This window comes from Anas platyrhynchos, chromosome 21 (genome assembly GCF_047663525.1).
Source record: "Anas platyrhynchos isolate ZD024472 breed Pekin duck chromosome 21, IASCAAS_PekinDuck_T2T, whole genome shotgun sequence".
Lineage (NCBI taxonomy): Eukaryota > Metazoa > Chordata > Aves > Anseriformes > Anatidae > Anas > Anas platyrhynchos.
The window spans coordinates 9,144,314-9,164,009 of NC_092607.1; the positions used below are offsets into that span (position 1 = coordinate 9,144,314).

The window sequence follows — 19,696 nt, forward strand, 5'->3', positions numbered from 1 at the left end:
TTTAAGTGTTATCTGCATTTTTATCATTCATGAAACACAAAGAACAATTTCATAAACATATAGTTCCAAAGCACACTATTACATGCTTAATCCAGAAACCATACATGGCGCAAGGATAAAATATAAAACAAACACCTCTAAAATCCAGTTACACATATGGAAGTTTTAAAAATGTTGTGATGAAACATAATATGCCAGTCTTACAATATTAAAGCTGCTAAAGCTGATAAATTCAAATAGAACAATTCAGGATTAGCTTCACATTACAAACAACCAAATCTGTCCTTGGTAACAGAAAAACAAACAAGCTTTTGTAATACAATCCACCCCGTGAGACTTAGCTTTAGCTTCTATGTAAAGCGGTTCTTCCTCAACGCAGAAACTATCCAGAACTGGTGACATATTGTCTATAAGGTATATTAAATTCAACAGCTACTACAGCATCCATCAACCAACCGATCTGAGAGCTGTCTGCTTATGCAACTGATACAAAGGCACTTCGGATTACTGGGTTAAGTCTCCTACTGGAAACATCAAAAAAATAAGAAAGAAGAAACACTGATATGAATTAATCTCAAACCCATTTTACAGACACTTCTCCCCATCACTTGCAGGGCATGGATTCCTGTGGAAGTCTCAGATATGACAGAAGTAAACTCTGGCATGGAAAGAGAAATCCAGAACCAGATGTTCTTATCTAAAGACAAAACACCCAGGCTCAATTGAGCAAGGCCCCCAAAAGTGACAGAAGCCAAGTGTCCATAAGCAAAGTAATGGCAAAGGACTCACTACAAATGAAAACAAAACAAAACAAAACAAAAAAACACGGAAAACACTGCACTTCATGTGCTTCCCCACCACCACCGCCAAAGTTCCAACTAAACTGGTATTGCAACTGAAGCTGACATATTCTGCATATTCCCCTCTCACAGTCATTCAAGTTTTCCTTTTTATATAAAAACTGCATTGAAAAAAACACAGCGGAAGGGATAGCAAAGTGCATCATCATTGTATTTTAAGTTCTGTAACACTGAAACATGTTAAAATTTGGATTAATGCACATTGACCTGTGCGAGCATCACCCAAGTTCCCCTCCCCCCCAAAAAAAAGAAAATAGCAAAACACAGTTTTTTGGTAAAAAAAAAATCTTAACTCCACATACAACTTAACTGTGAAGGCACCTAGTCACACTGAGGCATCCTTTTCCTCTAGAAACACTGAACTTCTTACTGTGTGAGAATTTCACAAAATATTTAAGCAGCACAAAAACATCTGCAGTTGTAGGGGTACTCGCCTCAAACAAAATGAACTGGAGGCCTGCCAACAGGTCTGTACTGCAAGCAGAATGGCTATACAGGATGCTTGAGAAGGAACCTCTCACCAGAATTCCACAAACACAGGAGTAACACGCTGATCTCATTTTTCACATTAGGAAATACATTTCGAAATAAATTATGTCTCAGCATAAATTTCTGTGGGTAAATATAAATGTAGTGGGTTTGATATCATCCTGCCTTTCTCCAGAATAAAGACTTCTTTCATTTTGGCTTTTTAAGACTGTTACCAGAAAAGACAGTTTTCCATCTAAATTGCAAGTGACAAAAAAAAAGAAAACAGAAAAGTGCTGCATGATTTTTGTTCAGGAATGTACAGAAAATGCATTTTAATCCACGTCCATCTAGTCCAAGGATAGAGCTTGTTTTCTCAGTGGATAGAGCTTGTGTTCTCAGTGCTGCGTCCATTTAATGCTTTTGAGGTCAATTCCATCCTGCACCATTTCCCAGAGAGGACTGTGAAGAAGAGAAAAATGAATGTTATCTAAATCTAAAATTCACTGGACGACAACATCAAAAACAATAACCAAACAGGCAATTTCATCAACTACACAAAAATTAAGATCGATCGATCTATCTATCTATCTATCTATCTTCCCCTTCTGGAGGTCAGTGAGCTTCACATGTGCTACCCTTGGACAAAATACAAAAGGGGAGAGGGCAGGTGCCGCAGCTCATTTCCTGCATTTTAGGCATAAAGTACATGTGCTTCCTAGAGACTGAGCCCTCCTATTTGATAATGGCCAGATAAATCAGGAATATTTCAGTGTTCCCAAAATAAAACAAAATACATAAACACAGTAATACCACCCCTAGCTTAGAAAATTCTAGGTAACCACCCTATGCGCTTGCCCTACTCACGCTGTTTCCTTGACAATGGCAGGATCTGGGAGAAAAATGGTTAAAACGTTTGTTTGCTCAAAAATTTTTTTGCTACTGTTAAGATCTGGCCCACTACATACTCTGACAATACTACTTGCCTATATACAGGGACACTGACAGATTTTTAAAATAAACAATTACTTTCAACTAAATCCAATTCCTCAAATGATTATCATACCTACAAAGCCTTTAAGTTCAATAAGAGGATGGCTCACCTCATTTCCCTAAGCCTCTTAACGTGCTGGATGCACTTCTGCACTGTATAATCTACTTCTTCTTCAGTAGTGAAACGACCAATGCCAAATCTAAAAGAGAAACATTAAGAACTGGAATAGTGTGCCTACAGATGGGTGAAACAAAACCACCACATACTTTCAGCAGAAAAGAAGCATATTTGGAAGCAACAGGGAAGACCACTCCACACACCTTATAGAGGAGTGAGCCAAGTCTTCATCTGTTCCAATCGCCCGCAAAACATAGGAAGGCTCCAGAGAAGCTGATGTGCAAGCACTAAGGAAAGGGAAAAAAGGTCAATTTCACACTTCTATCCACGCACAGATTCTATGTTTCACTAATCTCCAACAAAGAACAGGTCATTTACAGACATTCAATATTGCTGTGAATCTTTACAATAACCTATATAGCAGGTTCCCCAGCCTTTTGGAAACTATGAGTGAACAACAGGAGCAAGAAGAGTGGTATTTCTGCTGCTAAGGAAAAAGTACAGAAGGGGATGCATTAGAAGGGACTGAGGGTAATAAGTTAGGAGCATGAGGAAAGAAGAGAGAGCATAAATAATGTTCTAAGAATTAACACAATGCCAAACAGAAGCAGTAGTATTGCAGACTGAGGTAGCTGAAGTGAAGGCTGTGGAAAGAAGACAAGAGCCAAGGCAGAAATAGCCACAGATGATAACCTATAAATGGGCACATTAAAAAAGAAAAAAAGGCTTTATAAATTGCTATCTGATTTGTATTGCTGTCAATGAAAAACAGTGCACAGAGGAATATAGAACAAGATGATATAGCTACATAAAGTCAGGAGGCAGAATTTCCACCTCAAAGCAGTAGGAAAAACTGGTTACATGTTACTTAATTTTCACAGGTAGCAACGTGCAGCACAAACCATAGGACTGCTTAAAAATGTGCACAAAGCAGAGCCTCAGAAGAGATTTAACACGACAGAAGTGTTGGGCTTCACAGTCATGTGAAAACTTGTTCTCTCTGTTCATAGTGTCAACACATTTCTAATTAAGATATGCATTTCTAACTGCTTTGTTCTCAAAAGGTGTGGAAAGGAGGGCATCTTTACACTTCATTAACTTCATCATAAGCATGAAGTTGGTCTTAGAAATGTCATTGGTCACTCTTGTAGAGTCGACACAGCTCTGTAAGAGTGTATTAAATTTTCTTTCTACTTTTGCATTAAACTTTGGCACTATTAACTAATTTAATTCAGATATGTGTCCAGACTCACTAGATTCTAGTTATATGAAAATTTCACTTGTGTAAAATCCTGCTGAAGGACAGAAGCTGTAGTGGATCAAATGATGGTAGCCTTTAGAATGCAAGTGTCACTGGCAGCTACAAGTCAAGGCCACTTAGACCACAGTTAACGAATCTGCAAAGCTGGCAGATAGGAATTTCTGCTTTTTTGCTTTTAGGATGAATACATTTGACCTTCCTTTGCAATGTGCCACTGAAGAGAAACACTTTCTCAGAATGCAGTCAATGCCAGGCTGACTCATCAACCAAACAAGAAAGTACAGGGCACAGTGGAGACCACTCCCTATTAGTAACTTTACAGCAGACATTACATTCATTTCTCTATAAGACACTGCTCTCCTTCCTACATATTCCACCTACCTCCCTGAAGATAGAGCCACATCTTTCAGAGCCATCAGAAGACTCTCTCCTTCCACATATGCAAAAGACAAATTGATGCATCCTACATAAAAATAAATGAAATAGAAAAATGGAGAATTCCCAGCAACAGAAATCTAGAGCAAATCTGCATGGCAGTACTTGCACAGCATGTGGCTAATCTCCATTATTCATGGACATTAACAACAAGGAGCCAGCTAATAGGGTCAGGATTCTGCTAATGTTACCTGGATAACGATGTTCTCTATCTCCATTCATAACCACATCAGGAACTTCACTCATTATTTTTGTAACCAGTCGCTCTGCCAATTGTGAGATTCGCTTATGGTCATACTAGCAAAGAAACCAGAAAAGACAGCAAAAAAATCAACAGATCACTAATTCTAGCATGTCTGAGCTCACTCAAACAGTTCATGAGCAGCCATGAGTAGACTGAAGTAGCTGCATTTGGTTAGACTGGGGAAAGAACACGTTTGAAACTTAAAGCTTTCAGTACTCTAGTGACAGTTTAAAAGAGAATATTACCAGTTTGATCCTAACTATTTCAGTCTTCAAAAACATTAAAAATCATTCAGAAAGATCTATAAACACACAAATTGTCAAATTGTCTTTTGTAAACACAGCAAGCTATTTGCGCTTAAAGACAAGTTAGGCAATACAAAAAATGACTTATTTTGCAACGCAAGAAAGTGCATCTACTGTGGTAAAAGTGTCTCTTACTTTCTTAGAAGCTCTCAAACTGTATTACATAACAACACACACTCACATATTACTGTGAACCCAACCATAATGTGACTTTACAACACATAACCTCCTAAATGAGAACTGCCCATGAGCATAATCTCATTCTAAACTAAAGCCTGAGGTCACTTACACTAAAAAAGCAGTAAGGTATAGTATCAGCTCTAGGGTACAGAAATGGTCAGATACACACGTGCAATTCATATTTGTTTATAATCGCCTGGTCACATTCTCAAAAAAGCTTTGAAGAGAAATAAGGCATTCTCAAATATGACTTTTTTGTTTGTTTGTTTAATGTCAAAATTCTCAGAGATTAGAAAAAGATTCTAGATTTGAGGCTCCTGTAGAATTCAAAAATTCAGGCTCTGCAAGCTCTCCCACCAGCAACAAGGCTTCCATAACCACACAGCTCAGATAGAAGATCTCTGCCTGCCTCCCAGGAAAAACCTCCATTTGATTTGTACAGATATCCTAGCCTATGTATCCCACTGGCAGTATTTAAATGTTTTTTACGTTCCAGCTGTGAGGAATGCATTGGTGCATAAACAGGTACAGCAGCATGCAGAGCCTTAAACACCAGGTCTAGCAAATAACCTTTTATATAGGTTAGGTATATAGGTTTTACATAGGTTATAGGTATATATATTTTACATATAAATGACCAAGAAAAAGAAGACACCGTAACATTTTTAGTTGCAAAGCTGCAGTAAACTTGAACATAAATACATTTAACAGAATCACAAAATCATAGAAAGGTTTGGCTTGGAAAGGACCTTTAAAGATCATCCAGTACAATAGATAATAGGCTGGAATAGTTGATTTGAAAATCTTATTGTTCCAATATATATTACATATCTGTTCAGCTTCAGAGAGGCTGCTAATACATTGGGGCAGAACAGAGAAACAAACACAAGCACTTAAAGCTGTAGTTCACTAAAACAGCCAACTATAAATCTGTTGTAAAACAAAATTCAAACCCCTTCAAGAAAAAAGGAATTTAAGAAAGCTGAAAATCAACTTCCAGTTACACTTCAAGATCCCAAAACTTTTAATGTTATAATAAGATAATCAAATTTAGTTCACACACAAGGACACAAAAAGACCTAAGGAACCTAAGATCCAGCTGGCCCTGTTATATTATTTTCAGTCGTCCAGGTCAAACGCTCTCCCACATACCTCCATCTCTTGCTGTGCCACTTCACACGCTGCCCCAAGGCCCACTGCTAACGGAGTGGGCACAGTCCCAGATCGCAGTCCTCTCTCCTGGCCTCCCCCACTCTGCAGGGGTTCTAGTCTCACGCGCGGTCGACGGCGAACATAGACAGCACCGACCCCTTCAAACAAGGAAAACAGTTGGATTTATGTGGTATACACGCACAGTTCTGGAATTAGGAGAAGGGACTCCCAGGATTTGGAAACATTCCTTGTTCCCACAGCAAACATGTATCTGGACACCTCACTGGAGAAAAATGTAGTGAATGCATACAGAAGCACAGTATTTTTTAGAAAATGAGGTTTGTTCCCACCATTCATGTTCCTTCTAAGTCAGGCTCCCAGAGCTTCAGACATGGGAGAAGTTCGGTTTCTCCCAGCATACTTGAGGCACCTAAAGACTTGGTACTCCAGCCTTTAATCCCCCAGTCCGTATGTTTCTCAGTGGCACTGATCTCCAACGGGCAGATTGGATGAGGCAGTTTTTACAGCCACCTAATTTAACCCACAAGTCTCCTCACCTAGAAACTTGATTTCCACACCTTCATGTGCTTTGGCATACACCTAACCAGTGACTGTCACCACAGGAAGAATGGCTGCAACTTCTGGTCATAAGAAGTTGGGAAAATTTGTCTGTCACCTGTCCAAAGTTAGTGTTTGAAAACATAATGCTTGTCCAGAGTTACATCTTCAGCTCTATACATGTATATTGAAAAAATAAGAAATCATTTTGCCTTTTGTTTCTGAATAGCACACGGAATACAGCAAAGTTATTTCTGTCTTTCTACATGAAGTGTTACAGACTAAATGGACTGCAATAGCTAATAATAGCTAAACTTTTAGTATTTGAGAGTCAGCTACAAAACCCTTAGCTGGATTGTAAACCCCATTCTGCATGGAAGGTGCACAAAAGGGGATGGATAGGAAGAAGCAATTCAGTATAGAAGATGACCAAAATCACCAAGAATTTAAACTTTCCACTTAATGTTTTGATCTCCATGTTGCAAGTTACACTTGGATTTAAACGTAGCCCTACAGCACTGTGATTTCATTTCAACCACTGCAGTATCAAAGCTGCTTCACACCATGCAGATGACTTCTGAAGAGCCACTCATCCTAATGCTGCCATCATTATAAGACACCATTTCTTCTTTCAACAAAGCCACCTCACAACCAGTAAGTATGAGATCCACTTATCACAGCTGTTAGCCTTACAGCACTGCCTGAACTACTCCAAAGTCAGTCCACTACCCATTCTGGAACAATTTTCTACAGTTTGAGTAGCAATAGTCACTGTCACAGACAGGCTTAGGTTATACACTCATGTAGTTACCTTCTAAGGCAAGCATGAGAACTACAAATCTTCAGAAAAGCTCTTCAATAAATACCTTTGGGCCCATAAATTTTATGGCCACTGATGCTCATTAGATCAATTTTCATGTCGTTCACATCCATAGGAATTTTACCAATTGCTTGCGCAGCATCTGTGTGGAAGAAAACTTTACGTGCACGGCAGATCTCACCTGTAATAAAAACACAAAAGCATGAAAGAAAAACACATTATCTCATCTAATTGTTAAAATTCCAAAAACTCCAATAAAGCATCAGTTTATAAAAGGGACTAATTCTGAGGTGACAAAGGAAGAAATGTGTATTTCACATCTCTTTTACACTACATCAAAGTGTTCTAGCTGGCGCCTAGCTGGGCACAGTTTTAGGTAGGTCAGCAGGTAACACTAAAGTGTATTTCTTCAGTTGAATAGTTAAAAGGTGTGGGTTTGGAAACAATCCCACTTCTCAGAAGACCTATCAAAGCACAGCCTTGTTTAAGTATAAATGGCCAAACTAGACACCTAAGTTTCCCCAGATGACTCCACAGCTGGACAAAATTAAAATTGTCACATTGATTCTTTTTCTTCTCACTGTCAGTCCAGTACAAGCTAGCCTTACTTGCATGCTCATTCTTGCCAAGTGTTTTTATGCCATTTGCTCTATTTTCCAAGTTTTACAATACTCAGCTCCAAAACCATTCTCTGAACACACGCTGATGACCCACATCTGAACTGACTCAAGCCTGATAATACCCTGAGGGACAGAATTATGTAATGTTCATAGGCAGCGAACTTAAATATTCACTATTCTTGTCATCAAAAAACTCGTAACTCATCTTCCATAGAATCAATACTTTGCACAGATGCATTCCAGACTTCTCTGCACAACAGATTTGGCCCCCTGTGGTCCAGCAGGAACAGCATTACTACTGCTAATACGAGGCCACAACCTTCACAAGGCTTACTCTGCAAGGCCTTAGTCCTGGCCTACTCAACTTGTTATCAAGGCATTATCAGAACACTGGCATTTGAATGTGGGACAACCGTAATGGCCTTGAGAGCACAGGCACAGAATGAAAATAGAGTCCTCAAAGCTATAAACAATTAACTGATGGTCAATTACTTTTCTATAGTGAAGAAATGTAACCTTGAAAACCAAGAAAATGTTGCCTTGAGCGCAATAAAGGTTAAAGAGGAAAAAAACCAAGGCAGCAGTTAAGCAAGAGGAAAGACAGCTGCACAACAGGACAGCTGCCACAGCCTGGCAAAACAACACCTGCCAGAATCATGCAGGACAGGCACCAAGGCCTAAAACCTGCCTACAAACTCAAACATCTTAAAAAAGGACATCTTTAATACGGAACAGGGAGGATGTTTTGGGGTCACTGTCACAGAAGCTCTTATCACACAATCAGAGTGGGATCCTGGGAGCTGCATCGAATCATAGAATAGCTTGGGCTGGAAGGGACCTTAAAGATCATCTAGTTCCAGCCCCGCTGCCATAGCCAGGGATGCCACCCACTAGATCAGGTTGCTCAGGGCCTGATCCAGGCTGGCCTTGAACACCTCCAGGAATGGGGCATCCACAACCTCTCTGGGCAACCTGTTCCCATGCCTCACCACCGTTCAGAACATTTCAGAAATTCAGAATAACACTGGAAACAATGCAGCCACTCTATTACAAGGCTATAATCATTACTGAATTTTATACTTATTCCCCTTTTAAAATACTTATTTGGAACAGCACATTACTTAATCCTTAACTGTATTACATCAGCATGACTCTGTAGCATTTTTCTGTGAAAAAAAAATAAGTAAAATGAAGCAAAGTGCCATTAGCTATCCTCTGGAAGCAAGCATCTACTTACCAATGTCATGAATTGGCTGCTTCACTCCTATTTCATTATTGACAGTCATTACAGAAACCAAACCCGTGTCTGGCTGGAACGCAGCCTCCAGCTCCTGATGAAATATTCAAGCAGACAGAAGTTATGACTAAAAGCAGAAGCAAAAGATTCTTGAAGCACACATCCATTTTGCTAGCAAGTCTTAACCAGCCCCCTAACTAGCACACAGTCAACAATCCCTGTGGCTTCTGACAAACAGACCCAGTGACTGTTGAACATGTTTAACTAATCCACACAAACATGGGATACCTGCAGGAAGAGGAGCGTGACAAACTGCATTTCTGCATATCCTAACCGTGGTATGCACAGAGCCACCTGACGCGATCAAGTCAGCAAAAGTTTTTGCCACGTGTCTTGTATATTCCATGAACTATTTTTTGTTTTAAGAATTAAACACCCACAAGCCATCTTAACCCACATCTAGACAAAGTAAGGCTGACTACAAAGGAATTGTACCATATACGCAAAAATATCACACAAAGGAGGAGTCTGCCAGCAAAGTTCTTATAAAACTTAATTAACACTTTTGTGCCTGCCAGCCTGATCACTCCCCTCCACATCCCCACAAACTCTCTCCAAGCCAGATGACAGGCCTACAAGCAAAACTGATGCTGACTTGTATTACAGGACACAACTGATGAAATAAGCATACACACTTCTAAATCCCAGGACTGCAGCCCTTATACCCAGAAGGGTCAATTGATAGACAGAAACCAGAAGGGAGCTTCGCAGTCATTGTGTTTGATGCCTTGGGCAGCTCAGGTCATGAAATTTCATCACTAACTCTTTTATCAAATCCCGCTCCACAGCAGCCACCCACAGGGTATGTGACAGTTCTACCTACATGGACACAACTGCCAGCAGATTGGGATGAGGAATGGACTCTGGTTGAGAAACATCTAGAGCACACGACAGAACAGAAAATCCTGCTACAGCCATCACAAATTTGACTGTGACTCTCCTTCTACGGTGTGCTATTTATCATCCTTTCTCTCTTTATTATTCAGGGGTCACAAGGTCTTCTTCAGCACCAGTTTGAAGCAAAAAGATCTTCCATTTTCACCATCTGTCAGTAAATAACCTACCTTCAAATCTATCAGCCCATTTTTTTGAACAGGCAGATACGTGACACGAAAACCTTCTGCCTCTAAGGAGCGGCAAGAATCCAACACACACTTGTGCTCTGTTTGCGTAGTAATGATGTGCTTATTTCTCGATTTATAGAATCTTGCGACACCCTGTCAGGCACAATACATGAACAAGAAATTTGCTGTTACAACACCGAAGAGAGCAAGCTTTATATAAAATGCACAAAAACAAGAAATTGCTATTTAGATATTATAAAAATAATGCAATCTTGACTGTGAAATGCACAGAGCTGTAATTCATACTAGATACTTTCATGAGTACTTGTTGCACTACAGCATCTCACTTCAAAAAAAAGCCTATGGAAATGCTAATAGATATAAATTCTTGACACTGCTTATTAACAGAAGCACTTTTCAGAAATTTGTTATGAGTCATATATAATGAGACCTCTGAACAACCACAGACTCTAGATTAAAGGTTAAAACACAATCTTAGCAAAGAAAAGTTTGCAATCACCACCACTGTTTTGTTGTAAAGATTTAAATTATGTAAACAAAAGAGCTGTACTTGGTGCACATAAGTTAAGTGTATGTTTTACTTCCATGTAAAATAAAATTGAATAAAAAAAAAAAAAAGCCACACGAACTAGTTTTGTTCAGACTCAATGGAAATGCATTTTAAATCAGCATGACAAAGGAAAACTAAACCCAAAGAATTTTAGTGAATCATTGGGCCAATGGTGGAACACTGAGGTGCTTTTTTACCACAAAACAGCCCCTAACCCCAAGAAGAAACCAAAACATTGAGTATTGTATACTGTCCTCAAAACCATGTCCTGGGTACAGCCTGACCTTCCCCTGTTGCAGCTCCATGCTGCTCTCTTAGGTCCTGTCGCTGTCCCCAGGGAGCAGAGCTCAGCACCTGCCCCTCTGCTCCCCTTGGAAGGGAGCTGCATCCTCCTCTTCTCTGGGCTGAACACACCAACGGACCTCAGCTGCTTCTCATACATCTTGCCCTCTACACCCTTCACCATCTTTGTAGCCCTCCTTTGGACACTCAGGCAGTTTTAAATCTTTCTCATACTGTGGCACCCAAAACTGCACACAGTACTCAAGGTGAGGCCGCACCAGTGCAGAGCAAAGTGGGACAATCACCTCCCACTATCGGCTAACAGCGCTGTGCTTGATGCACCTCAGGATATAGTTGGCCCTCCTGGCTGCCAGGGCACACTGCTGACTCATGTTCAGCTTGCTGTTAACCAAAACCCCCAGGTCCCTTTCTGCGGGGCTGCTCTCCAGCATCTCATCCCCTGGTCTGTACATATAGCCAGGGTTACCCCTTCCCAGGTGCAGAATCCAGCACTTGCTCTTGTTAAACTTCATGCTGTTGGTGATTGCTCAGCTCCCTAATTTGTTCAGATCTCTCTGCAAGGCCTCGCCCCCCTAGACAGAGTCAACAGCTCCACTCAATTTGGTACCGTCTGCAAACTTGCTCAAAAAACCTTCAAGTCCTCATCCAAATAGTTTAGGAAAACACTGAAGAGGACTGGTTTAATTTGTTGAAAGATGTGCACAGTTCTTAACAGTATAGTTTTAACAAAATATCTATCAGCATAAACCTTTTACCTTAATTGCCATGTTATTTGATTCTGTAGCACCGCTAGTAAAGATAATTTCTCTTGAATCAGCTCCTATTAAATCCGCAACTTGCTGTTGAAAAAAACATGCAAATTTGATTTATTATAAAATGCAACGAATTCACCATACCATAACACAGTCAAAATGTTTTCAAGAATACACTTTAGAGTCTCAGAAGGGTCACAACTAGCATCTAACAAAGTTATGCTGCAGATACAATCATCTCCATTAATACAAAATACACGAGAAGCTCATAATCATTATTAGCAATGGCATTAAGCATTAGCCTGTCATAAATTAACGTAAAAAAATAAGTACACAAGAAAACAGTATATACTGCTTCCAAAATAAACAACAAAAATACTTATCAAAGACCAGGAGAATGAGGACATTAGTCCCCTTACTGCAGCAGCACACTCATGACCCTCAGGAGACCCAAAATTCTGAGGCATCTTTGCCTGAGGTATTGCTTTCTGCCGTTTCAAATTGCTCTAATATCACTGCTTTTCCTTTCAATACGTCTGCCAAAGAATAGCTCAACACAGAGGAAAGGAATTTGCCCAATCCAGCCTGCAGACGACTAACTCACACAAAAGGCTTTATCACAGAATCATCACCGCTTTTGATCGTCTTTTGGCACCAGATGCCCTCGCCAGCAGGAAAACCACGGGCTGCCTGGAGCCCCCACTCACCCGCCTGGCTTTCTCCACAGCGGCCTCGCTCTCCCAGCCGTAGGCGTGTGTCCGGGAGTGTGGGTTGCCGTAGTAGGCTGTCAGGTAGGGCAGCATGCTGTCCAGGACCCTGGGATCCTGCAGGACACAAACTGCTCAGCGACAAGGAGCAAACACACGCATTTCTTCAAACAAACACAGCAGAAAGAGGGATTTCTGAGGAGAAGCAGGAGGTGCCACAAAGGACGACACCAACCAGGGCCTGGGACAGCGCTGGGCCGGGGAGGGGACGGGGAGGAGACGGGGACTCGGCAGAAGGAGGACGGCGCCGGCCTCGCAAACCGCAGCGCCAGGGCCCGAGCACGCACCAGGGGGGTGGTGGCCTGGACGTCCATGTACAGCGGCCGCAGGGCGCCCTCGCCATCGCTGCTTGGCTCTGGGGAAGAGGGTGCCGGTGCCGGTCCCGGTCTCGCCGCCACCGAGAGCCGCCGGGGGCCGGGGGCCGCCCTCAGGGCCGCCAGGCGCCGCCACAGCAGCATGGCCGAGGGGGCTGTGCCGGGACACACCGGGCCCTGCCCGCCCCTTCCGCCCACGTCCCGGCAGCGACGGAAGCGGAGAGCGGAGAGGGCGGCGGCGAGGTACGGGCAGGGCCGGGCCGGGCCGGGCCGGGCCGCGGGGGTCGGGGCCGCCGTGAGGTGGCTGCGGCGCGGGCCCGGGGGTGGGGGGAGAAGCGGGGCCGCGCCGGTGCCAGGAGCTGCCCGGGGCGCGAACGCTGACGGGGGGCTCCCCGGGGAGCGGGGCTCGGGGAGCGGAGTGACGAAATCCCGAAAAGTGAGGGAAAAACAGGCGGAAAACACAGCGGCTGCGGTGCGGGCAGGGCCCCGGAGCGAGCCCCCTGCTGTGGTGGATCTGTCGGGCTGGGCCGCTGGACGCCGCCACAGCTCCCTGAGTGCCCCTGCTCGGGAGGAGAGGAAAAGGAAAGGAACAGCTGACGGGTTGAGATAAGGATGGTTGAATTGAAGGGAAAATAATTACTAGGGGAAGTTTATTAATGATTAAATAATTTAACTAAAGGGGAAAAAGAGAAAGGGGGAAAGGAAAAAGCAAGCAAACAAACAAAAAACAAGCAAAGGCCGTGTGGAAGTGCAGAGGAAAGAAATTCCTCTCTGCTTCCCACCAACGAGCGATACTCGACCACGTCCTTGCAGCAGGGCCTCAATGCATGTAGCCGGTGTTTGGGAGGACAGACGTTTTCACAACAGGAGCCCACCCTTCCCCTCTTCTTCCTCTTTCCACCTTTTATTGCTGAGTGTGACCCCACATGGTATGGAACATCCCTTGGGTTGGTTTAGGTCAGCTGCCCTGGTGATGTTCCTTCCTCACCTCGCCCACCCCCAGCCTGCTGGCTCTGGGGGTTAGAGGGAGTCCCGATGCTGTGCCAGCCCTGCTCAGCAGCAGGCACAGCACTGGGGTGATCCCACTGCTGTTCTGGCTACGAGTGCAGAGCACAGCGCTGTGTGGGCTGCTGCAGGGAAAGTTAACGCCATCCCAGCCAGACCCAGGACACCTGCAGGGTCGATCGGCTCCATGGCTGCTGCCTGACTGGCCACATCACTCAAGACCCCAAACCTCTAGGTGGGGGCAGGGGGAGCAGAGTCCCTCCCACCGTAAGGAAAGAGCAAGTTTGGGACCTCCTGATGCAATTTAACAACTACAAGTCTATGGGGCCTGATGACATGCATCCCAGGGTCCTGAGGGAACTGGATGATATAGTAACCAAGTCTCTCTCCATCATATCTGAAAAATCATGGCAGTCAAGTGAAGTCCCCAGTAACTGGAAAAAAGGGAAACATCACTCCTATTCTAAAAAAGGGTAGAAAGGAAGACCTGGGGAGCTACAGACCAGTGAGCCTCATCTCTGTGCCTGGGAAGATCATGGAACAAATCCCTCCTGGCAGCAATGTCAAGGCACACGCAGGACAAGGAGGCGCTCCGAGACAGCCAGGACAGCTTCACCAAGGGCAAATTGTGTCTGACCGATCTGGTGGCCTTCTAGGATGGAGTGACTGAGTCAGTTGACACGGGAAGACCGACCGATGTCCTCTACCTGGCCTTGTGTAAGGCCTTTGACACGGTCCCACATGGCATCCTGATCTCCAGCTTGGAGTGATGTGGATTTGGTGCGTGGACCATTCCGTGGATAAGGAATGGGCCTGAAGGCCATACCCAGAGTGGTGCTCAACGGCTCCGTGCCCAGGTGGAGGCTGGTGACGAGCGGTGTCCCTCAGGGGTCTGTCCCTAGGACCGGTGCTGTTTCATATCTTTATCAACCACATAGACAGGGGGATCGAGTGCATGCTCAGCAAGCTTGCAGATGCCGCCAAGCTGAGAGGTGTGGTTGATACCACAGAAGGCCAACTGCATCCTGGGCTGCATCAAAAGAGGAGAGGGTAACAGGTGGAAGGAGGTGATCATGCCCCTCTGCTCTGCCGTTGTGAGGCCCCACTTGGAGTCCTGCATCTCGGTCTGGGGCTCCAGCACAAAAAAAGACGTAGACCTGTTAGAGCGAGTCCAGAGGAGGGCTACAAAGATGATCAGAGGGCTGGAGCACCTCTTCTATGAAGAAGGCTGAGAGAGCTGGGGCTGTTCAGCCTGGATAAGAGAAGGCTCCAGGGAGACCTAATCACAACCTTTTAGTACTAAAAGGAGTCTTATGAAAAGATGGAGAAGGAGTCTTTACTTAGGTAGGTAATGATAGGACAAGGGGGAGAGATCTTAAACTAAAAGGGAGATTTAGACTAGTGGTTAGGAGGAAGTTCTTCACACTCAGAGGGGGGTGAGGCACTGGAACAGGTTGCCCAGAGAAGCTGTGGTGTTCCCTGGAGGCTTTAAAGGCCAGGCTGGATGGGGCTTTGGCCAACCTGATCTAGTGGGTGGCATCCCTGCCCACGGCAGGGCGTCTGGAGTTAGATGATCTTTAAGGCCCTTTCCAACCCGAGCCATTCAATGATTCCATGACCTCACAGTTGCCGCTTTCCAGCCCAGTTTGGTTGTAGAAGTGTGTGGGGTGTGGCAGTAAATCCATCTGTGTTTTTTCTTGTATGTGTGCTTTGTTTTCTAGATGCCTGTGACCGTGGGCCCGTACGGGCAATCACAGCCCAGCTGCTTTGACAGAGTAAAGATGGGTTTCATGATGGGCTTTGCTGTGGGCATGGCAGCAGGAGCGCTGTTCGGCACGTTTTCCTGCCTCAGGTATGCCACAGAAACGGCTCCCATGGATAGGGCACGACAGCCGCAGCCAGGGAGAAATGTTTCCTGCTCTGGGCTAGGATGGGAGGCACAGGTCTGGTTCTTATTTGTCACAGAGATGAAACTTTGCCCGTGGATGAAGTTGGCCTGTTCTGGGATGGACAGGTACCACCCGTAACTGTGTACAAGTGGATCACAGTTACGCAGACCTTTCCCTGCCACTTGTGGTGGAGGTTGTTTTGGGAAGCACTGCTGAGCTGTCAAAATGCTGCTCCAAGAGGAGCTGGGTGAATTCTCAGTGCAGATCCACATGTAGCCATGTCTTAGCTCTCAGGCTTGTCTGAGGTACTCTGCAGGCTCTCAGGTGTTTGTGCCGTGTTGGCTTGGGCGTCCTGCACCCATGCACAGAGGCAATTAATTACCTGGAGTCATGATTGCAAGAGCTGGTGGTTGTCATTGGCACAACCCTGTGGTGCAATAGTCCACCTTTCCCTCACTATCCAGCGTAACAGCATGGAGAAACAAAATGCTCACTGCTGCGCTGCTAGCTCTTGTGCTGCTCACTGACTGGTTTTGGCACTCTTTGTCCATTAAAGGGAATAAGTGCCTTAGCATTTTGTAGAACTCTTTGTGCTTGAGGATTTTTAATCTGTGATTAAACATGACTGATGATTTGGTAGTGAGCCTAAAAAGGAGGAAAAGGCACAAAACCTGATCTGATATGGTTTAAAAAGCGTTCTGATCCTTCTCAGATCCTGGAAGATATTTGTACATGGTACAACACTCGTAGAAAATACAGATTTTAGGTAGGAAGAAGCAGCAGTGGCAGTTCTGTCATTCTTGAATGATACAGCTACATTACTTCTACTGTACTGATTTTTGGGGAAAATCTCCATGTCTCAAAAATTTAATGTATGCAATTCCGTACACACTACAGTCACTGCAGCACTTAGAAGCCAAATGTTACTGGAGTTTCCCGAGAAAAACTATTTTTTTTGCATTGGTCCAACCTTAAGTAAATGTAAACTGGAGAACAGAAGTGTGTCTGAGCACTTCCAGGCCTTTTGAATTTCTCTTGCATTAAAAATACTGTGTCAGTGGTAAGTAGGCAGTTAGTTTAAAAAATGGTTTATAGTTTGATGGTACTGAAAATAACGCCACTGAAGCTAGAGGGGCTGATGATACACCAGTTAAGATCTCTTTATTCTCTAGCAAGTCAAATATTTGGACAGCACCAAGCATTTTTCCCCCAAAAATAAGTATGCTTGGGGTGCTGGCAGTCAAAGCTGCTCCTGCTCCCCTTGTTCCCAATATCTATGCATTCTTTGCAACCTGTCCCGCAGCTGGAAGTGCATCCATTTGTGGAGTCAGGGAAGGGAAGTGGTTGGCGGAGCTGGGGGGAAATACCTGTACGGTTTGGCTTGAGTAGGACCCAGATGCAGGTCACAGCACAACACTGCTGATCACTGCAATGACGTGGCAGGAGGTACAGCATCAGGCTGGTACCACTGCAGAAAATGCACAAGGACTGTTGGGAAGAGCCCCTGAAGTGCCCAAAGAAACCCTCTCCAGTTTTCTTTGTGGAGGGTCAGGCAGTTGGTCTCCTGACAGAGCCTGGGGGCATTGCTTTAAATTTAGCCTGAAGGCAAGGTATTGGATTTGGGCTCTCATGCAGCCCTTAGCTGGTTGTACCAGAGGATTTCTGCTGTTAATGTTTGTCTGCTTCAGCTTTTACATAATTGTTGTGTTTTTCTTTATTTCAGGATTGGCATGCGAGGACGAGAGCTGATGGGTGGAGTTGGCAAAACGATGATGCAAAGCGGTGGGACGTTTGGGACGTTCATGGCTATAGGCATGGGAATCCGTTGCTAATCTGGAGCTTGGGTTTTTAACCTGAAGTGTCCCTGCCCAGCCATTCCTCCTCTGTACCATAATAAAGTCTTTAGATACCTGGAATTGAGTGCTCTTCATGAAATTGTGAAGCACCATTCTTGCTGTAGCTTCCTTCTGCAGATGTGCTCTTTACTGAATTTCTGCTTTCCTCACTTCTCTTACTCCCATGACAATTGCCCATGACAATGAGAATTGCTGCTTGGGCAGCTCGCGTATGTGCCGCCAACCTATTTCATTGATGCCTTCCCCAGCCTAGGAGAGTTATTCTGTGGTTAATTCAGAACAACGGTCAAATTTTACTCCTATTGCAAAATTTTCTTCTGTTGCATAAATAGTTGAAGTTGACCCTATTCCCAAGTTCTAGGTAACGTGATCATCTCATGCCTTGTTCTGGGGCAAATTCCCTTACAGAGAGCAATGAAACCCAGCCGCTGGCAGGGGTATTGAGCAAGTGCTTCTGCAACTTGCTGTGGGCAAACTGCCATAGCTCAGGCTCCTCCCTCCAGCCTGAAGGCACAGAATTGCTGGAAGAAGCCAAGGCACAGCGAGGAACAGCTGCAGGTACACTCCTGCTGCTGGAGCTGGAAATCACAAACTGGTACAAACAGGAAAAAAGCTCTCACCACCTGACAGCTGAAGGTACTTTGTGAAAGTCACACCTGCCATGGGGGATACCCACTCTGTCAGACCTTGAGCAACATCTTTGCAAAGCTGTCCTGTCAGGACGAGCTGTACTGGCTGCAAGTTGTCAGCACAGAACAGCATCCCTGGACTGTGCCGCCCCTTCCACGGCTCTCACCCCCCAAGTATGGGCTGTAGGGCACAAGTGTGAGTCGTTACCACCTCCTGTACCCAGCTCCTAGGCGACTTTCCATCCCCTTTGACAGGCAAGGTGCCTCTCCTCTCAAAGCAAGCTGTGCTAGCAGCCAACCCTGCTCCACACGTAGTCTCCTCCAGTCTTCCTTAATGGGCTTCTATTTCCTTAAGGAAATAAAGGCCTTTATAAGGTGCTTGCTCAACGCTTTGCAGGGAAAGAAGGGGGTTGCTCCCTACCATTCACCTGCTACCATGGTGTTGTGTACAGCTGGACTATGAAACATTTAGCTTAGTGTTGCAATCTCCTGTTACTTGGCTTTTGAAACAAGCCTTCCTTTGCTCCTCTTGTATTTCTACTGAATGATGGAAAAGGACAAGTTAGCTTCATTGAAGCACAACTATCAGCAGAGGAGCTGCAGCCAGTGCCTATACAGGATTTAGGTAGTCCAAGTGCCATTTCTCCACTCTTGACAGAGAAGTTGAGATTTGCCAGTAAAAGCTTGTTCTTTGCATGCTATCATGTGGCTTACTAACCTGTGAAGGAAATTCTGTGCAAATAAGTTGAGCAATACAGATGCTTTGGAACAGCTGAAGTTCTACCCCAACTAGCAGTGGTAGATTTATACTGGCAACTGAAAAAATAGTCAGGCAAAATAAAGTTAAGCTTTGCTTGGATTTCTTCAGCTGACGTACTTCTGGGCCAGCCTCTGGCCTCCTCCCCCACAATTTCCTTTCTATTCACTCCAGTTCATCTTCCCCCAGTCCCACTTCCATGGCCTCAGCCCTCCATCCTGGATTCCTGAAGGCCATCACTTACCTGCTGCAGCTCAACCAAAGCTACCCATACCCTGAATGGCAACCTAAGTAGCTGGAGCCCAGGTCACCACCGTACTCTGCCTGAAGGCACAGGCAGCATTCTCTGTTCAGCCCATCTTCACCCAGAGGCAGATACTCCCTGCCCCTTTTTCACAGAGCTGCTGTTGGCCAATGACTGAAGTGTCACAGAAGTGACAAAGAGGTACCAAGGCAGCAATACAATTGTCCCAGGTTC

General features: G+C 44.5%; 2 protein-coding genes across 2 annotated transcripts; one reads left to right on the plus strand and one right to left on the minus strand.

Annotated features, from left to right (window-relative positions):
- On the minus strand, window positions 1-13,226 carry NFS1 (NFS1 cysteine desulfurase). Its single transcript, XM_027442905.3, has 12 exons — window positions 13,056-13,226; window positions 12,709-12,825; window positions 12,005-12,088; window positions 10,376-10,528; window positions 9,252-9,345; window positions 7,441-7,575; window positions 6,017-6,174; window positions 4,327-4,432; window positions 4,082-4,163; window positions 2,643-2,726; window positions 2,432-2,521; window positions 1-1,790 (listed from the first exon to the last, which is right to left on the minus strand). The coding sequence occupies exons 1-12, from the start codon at window positions 13,224-13,226 to the stop codon at window positions 1,727-1,729; spliced, it is 1,338 nt and encodes a 445-aa protein (XP_027298706.1). The 3' UTR covers window positions 1-1,726.
- On the plus strand, window positions 13,191-17,892 carry ROMO1 (reactive oxygen species modulator 1). The gene is made up of 3 exons (XM_027442906.2): window positions 13,191-13,325; window positions 15,809-15,939; window positions 17,700-17,892. Exons 2-3 carry the CDS (start codon window positions 15,809-15,811, stop codon window positions 17,806-17,808), a joined length of 240 nt encoding a protein of 79 aa, XP_027298707.1. The 5' UTR covers window positions 13,191-13,325; the 3' UTR covers window positions 17,809-17,892.
- The last annotated feature ends 1,804 nt before the right edge of the window (window positions 17,893-19,696 follow it).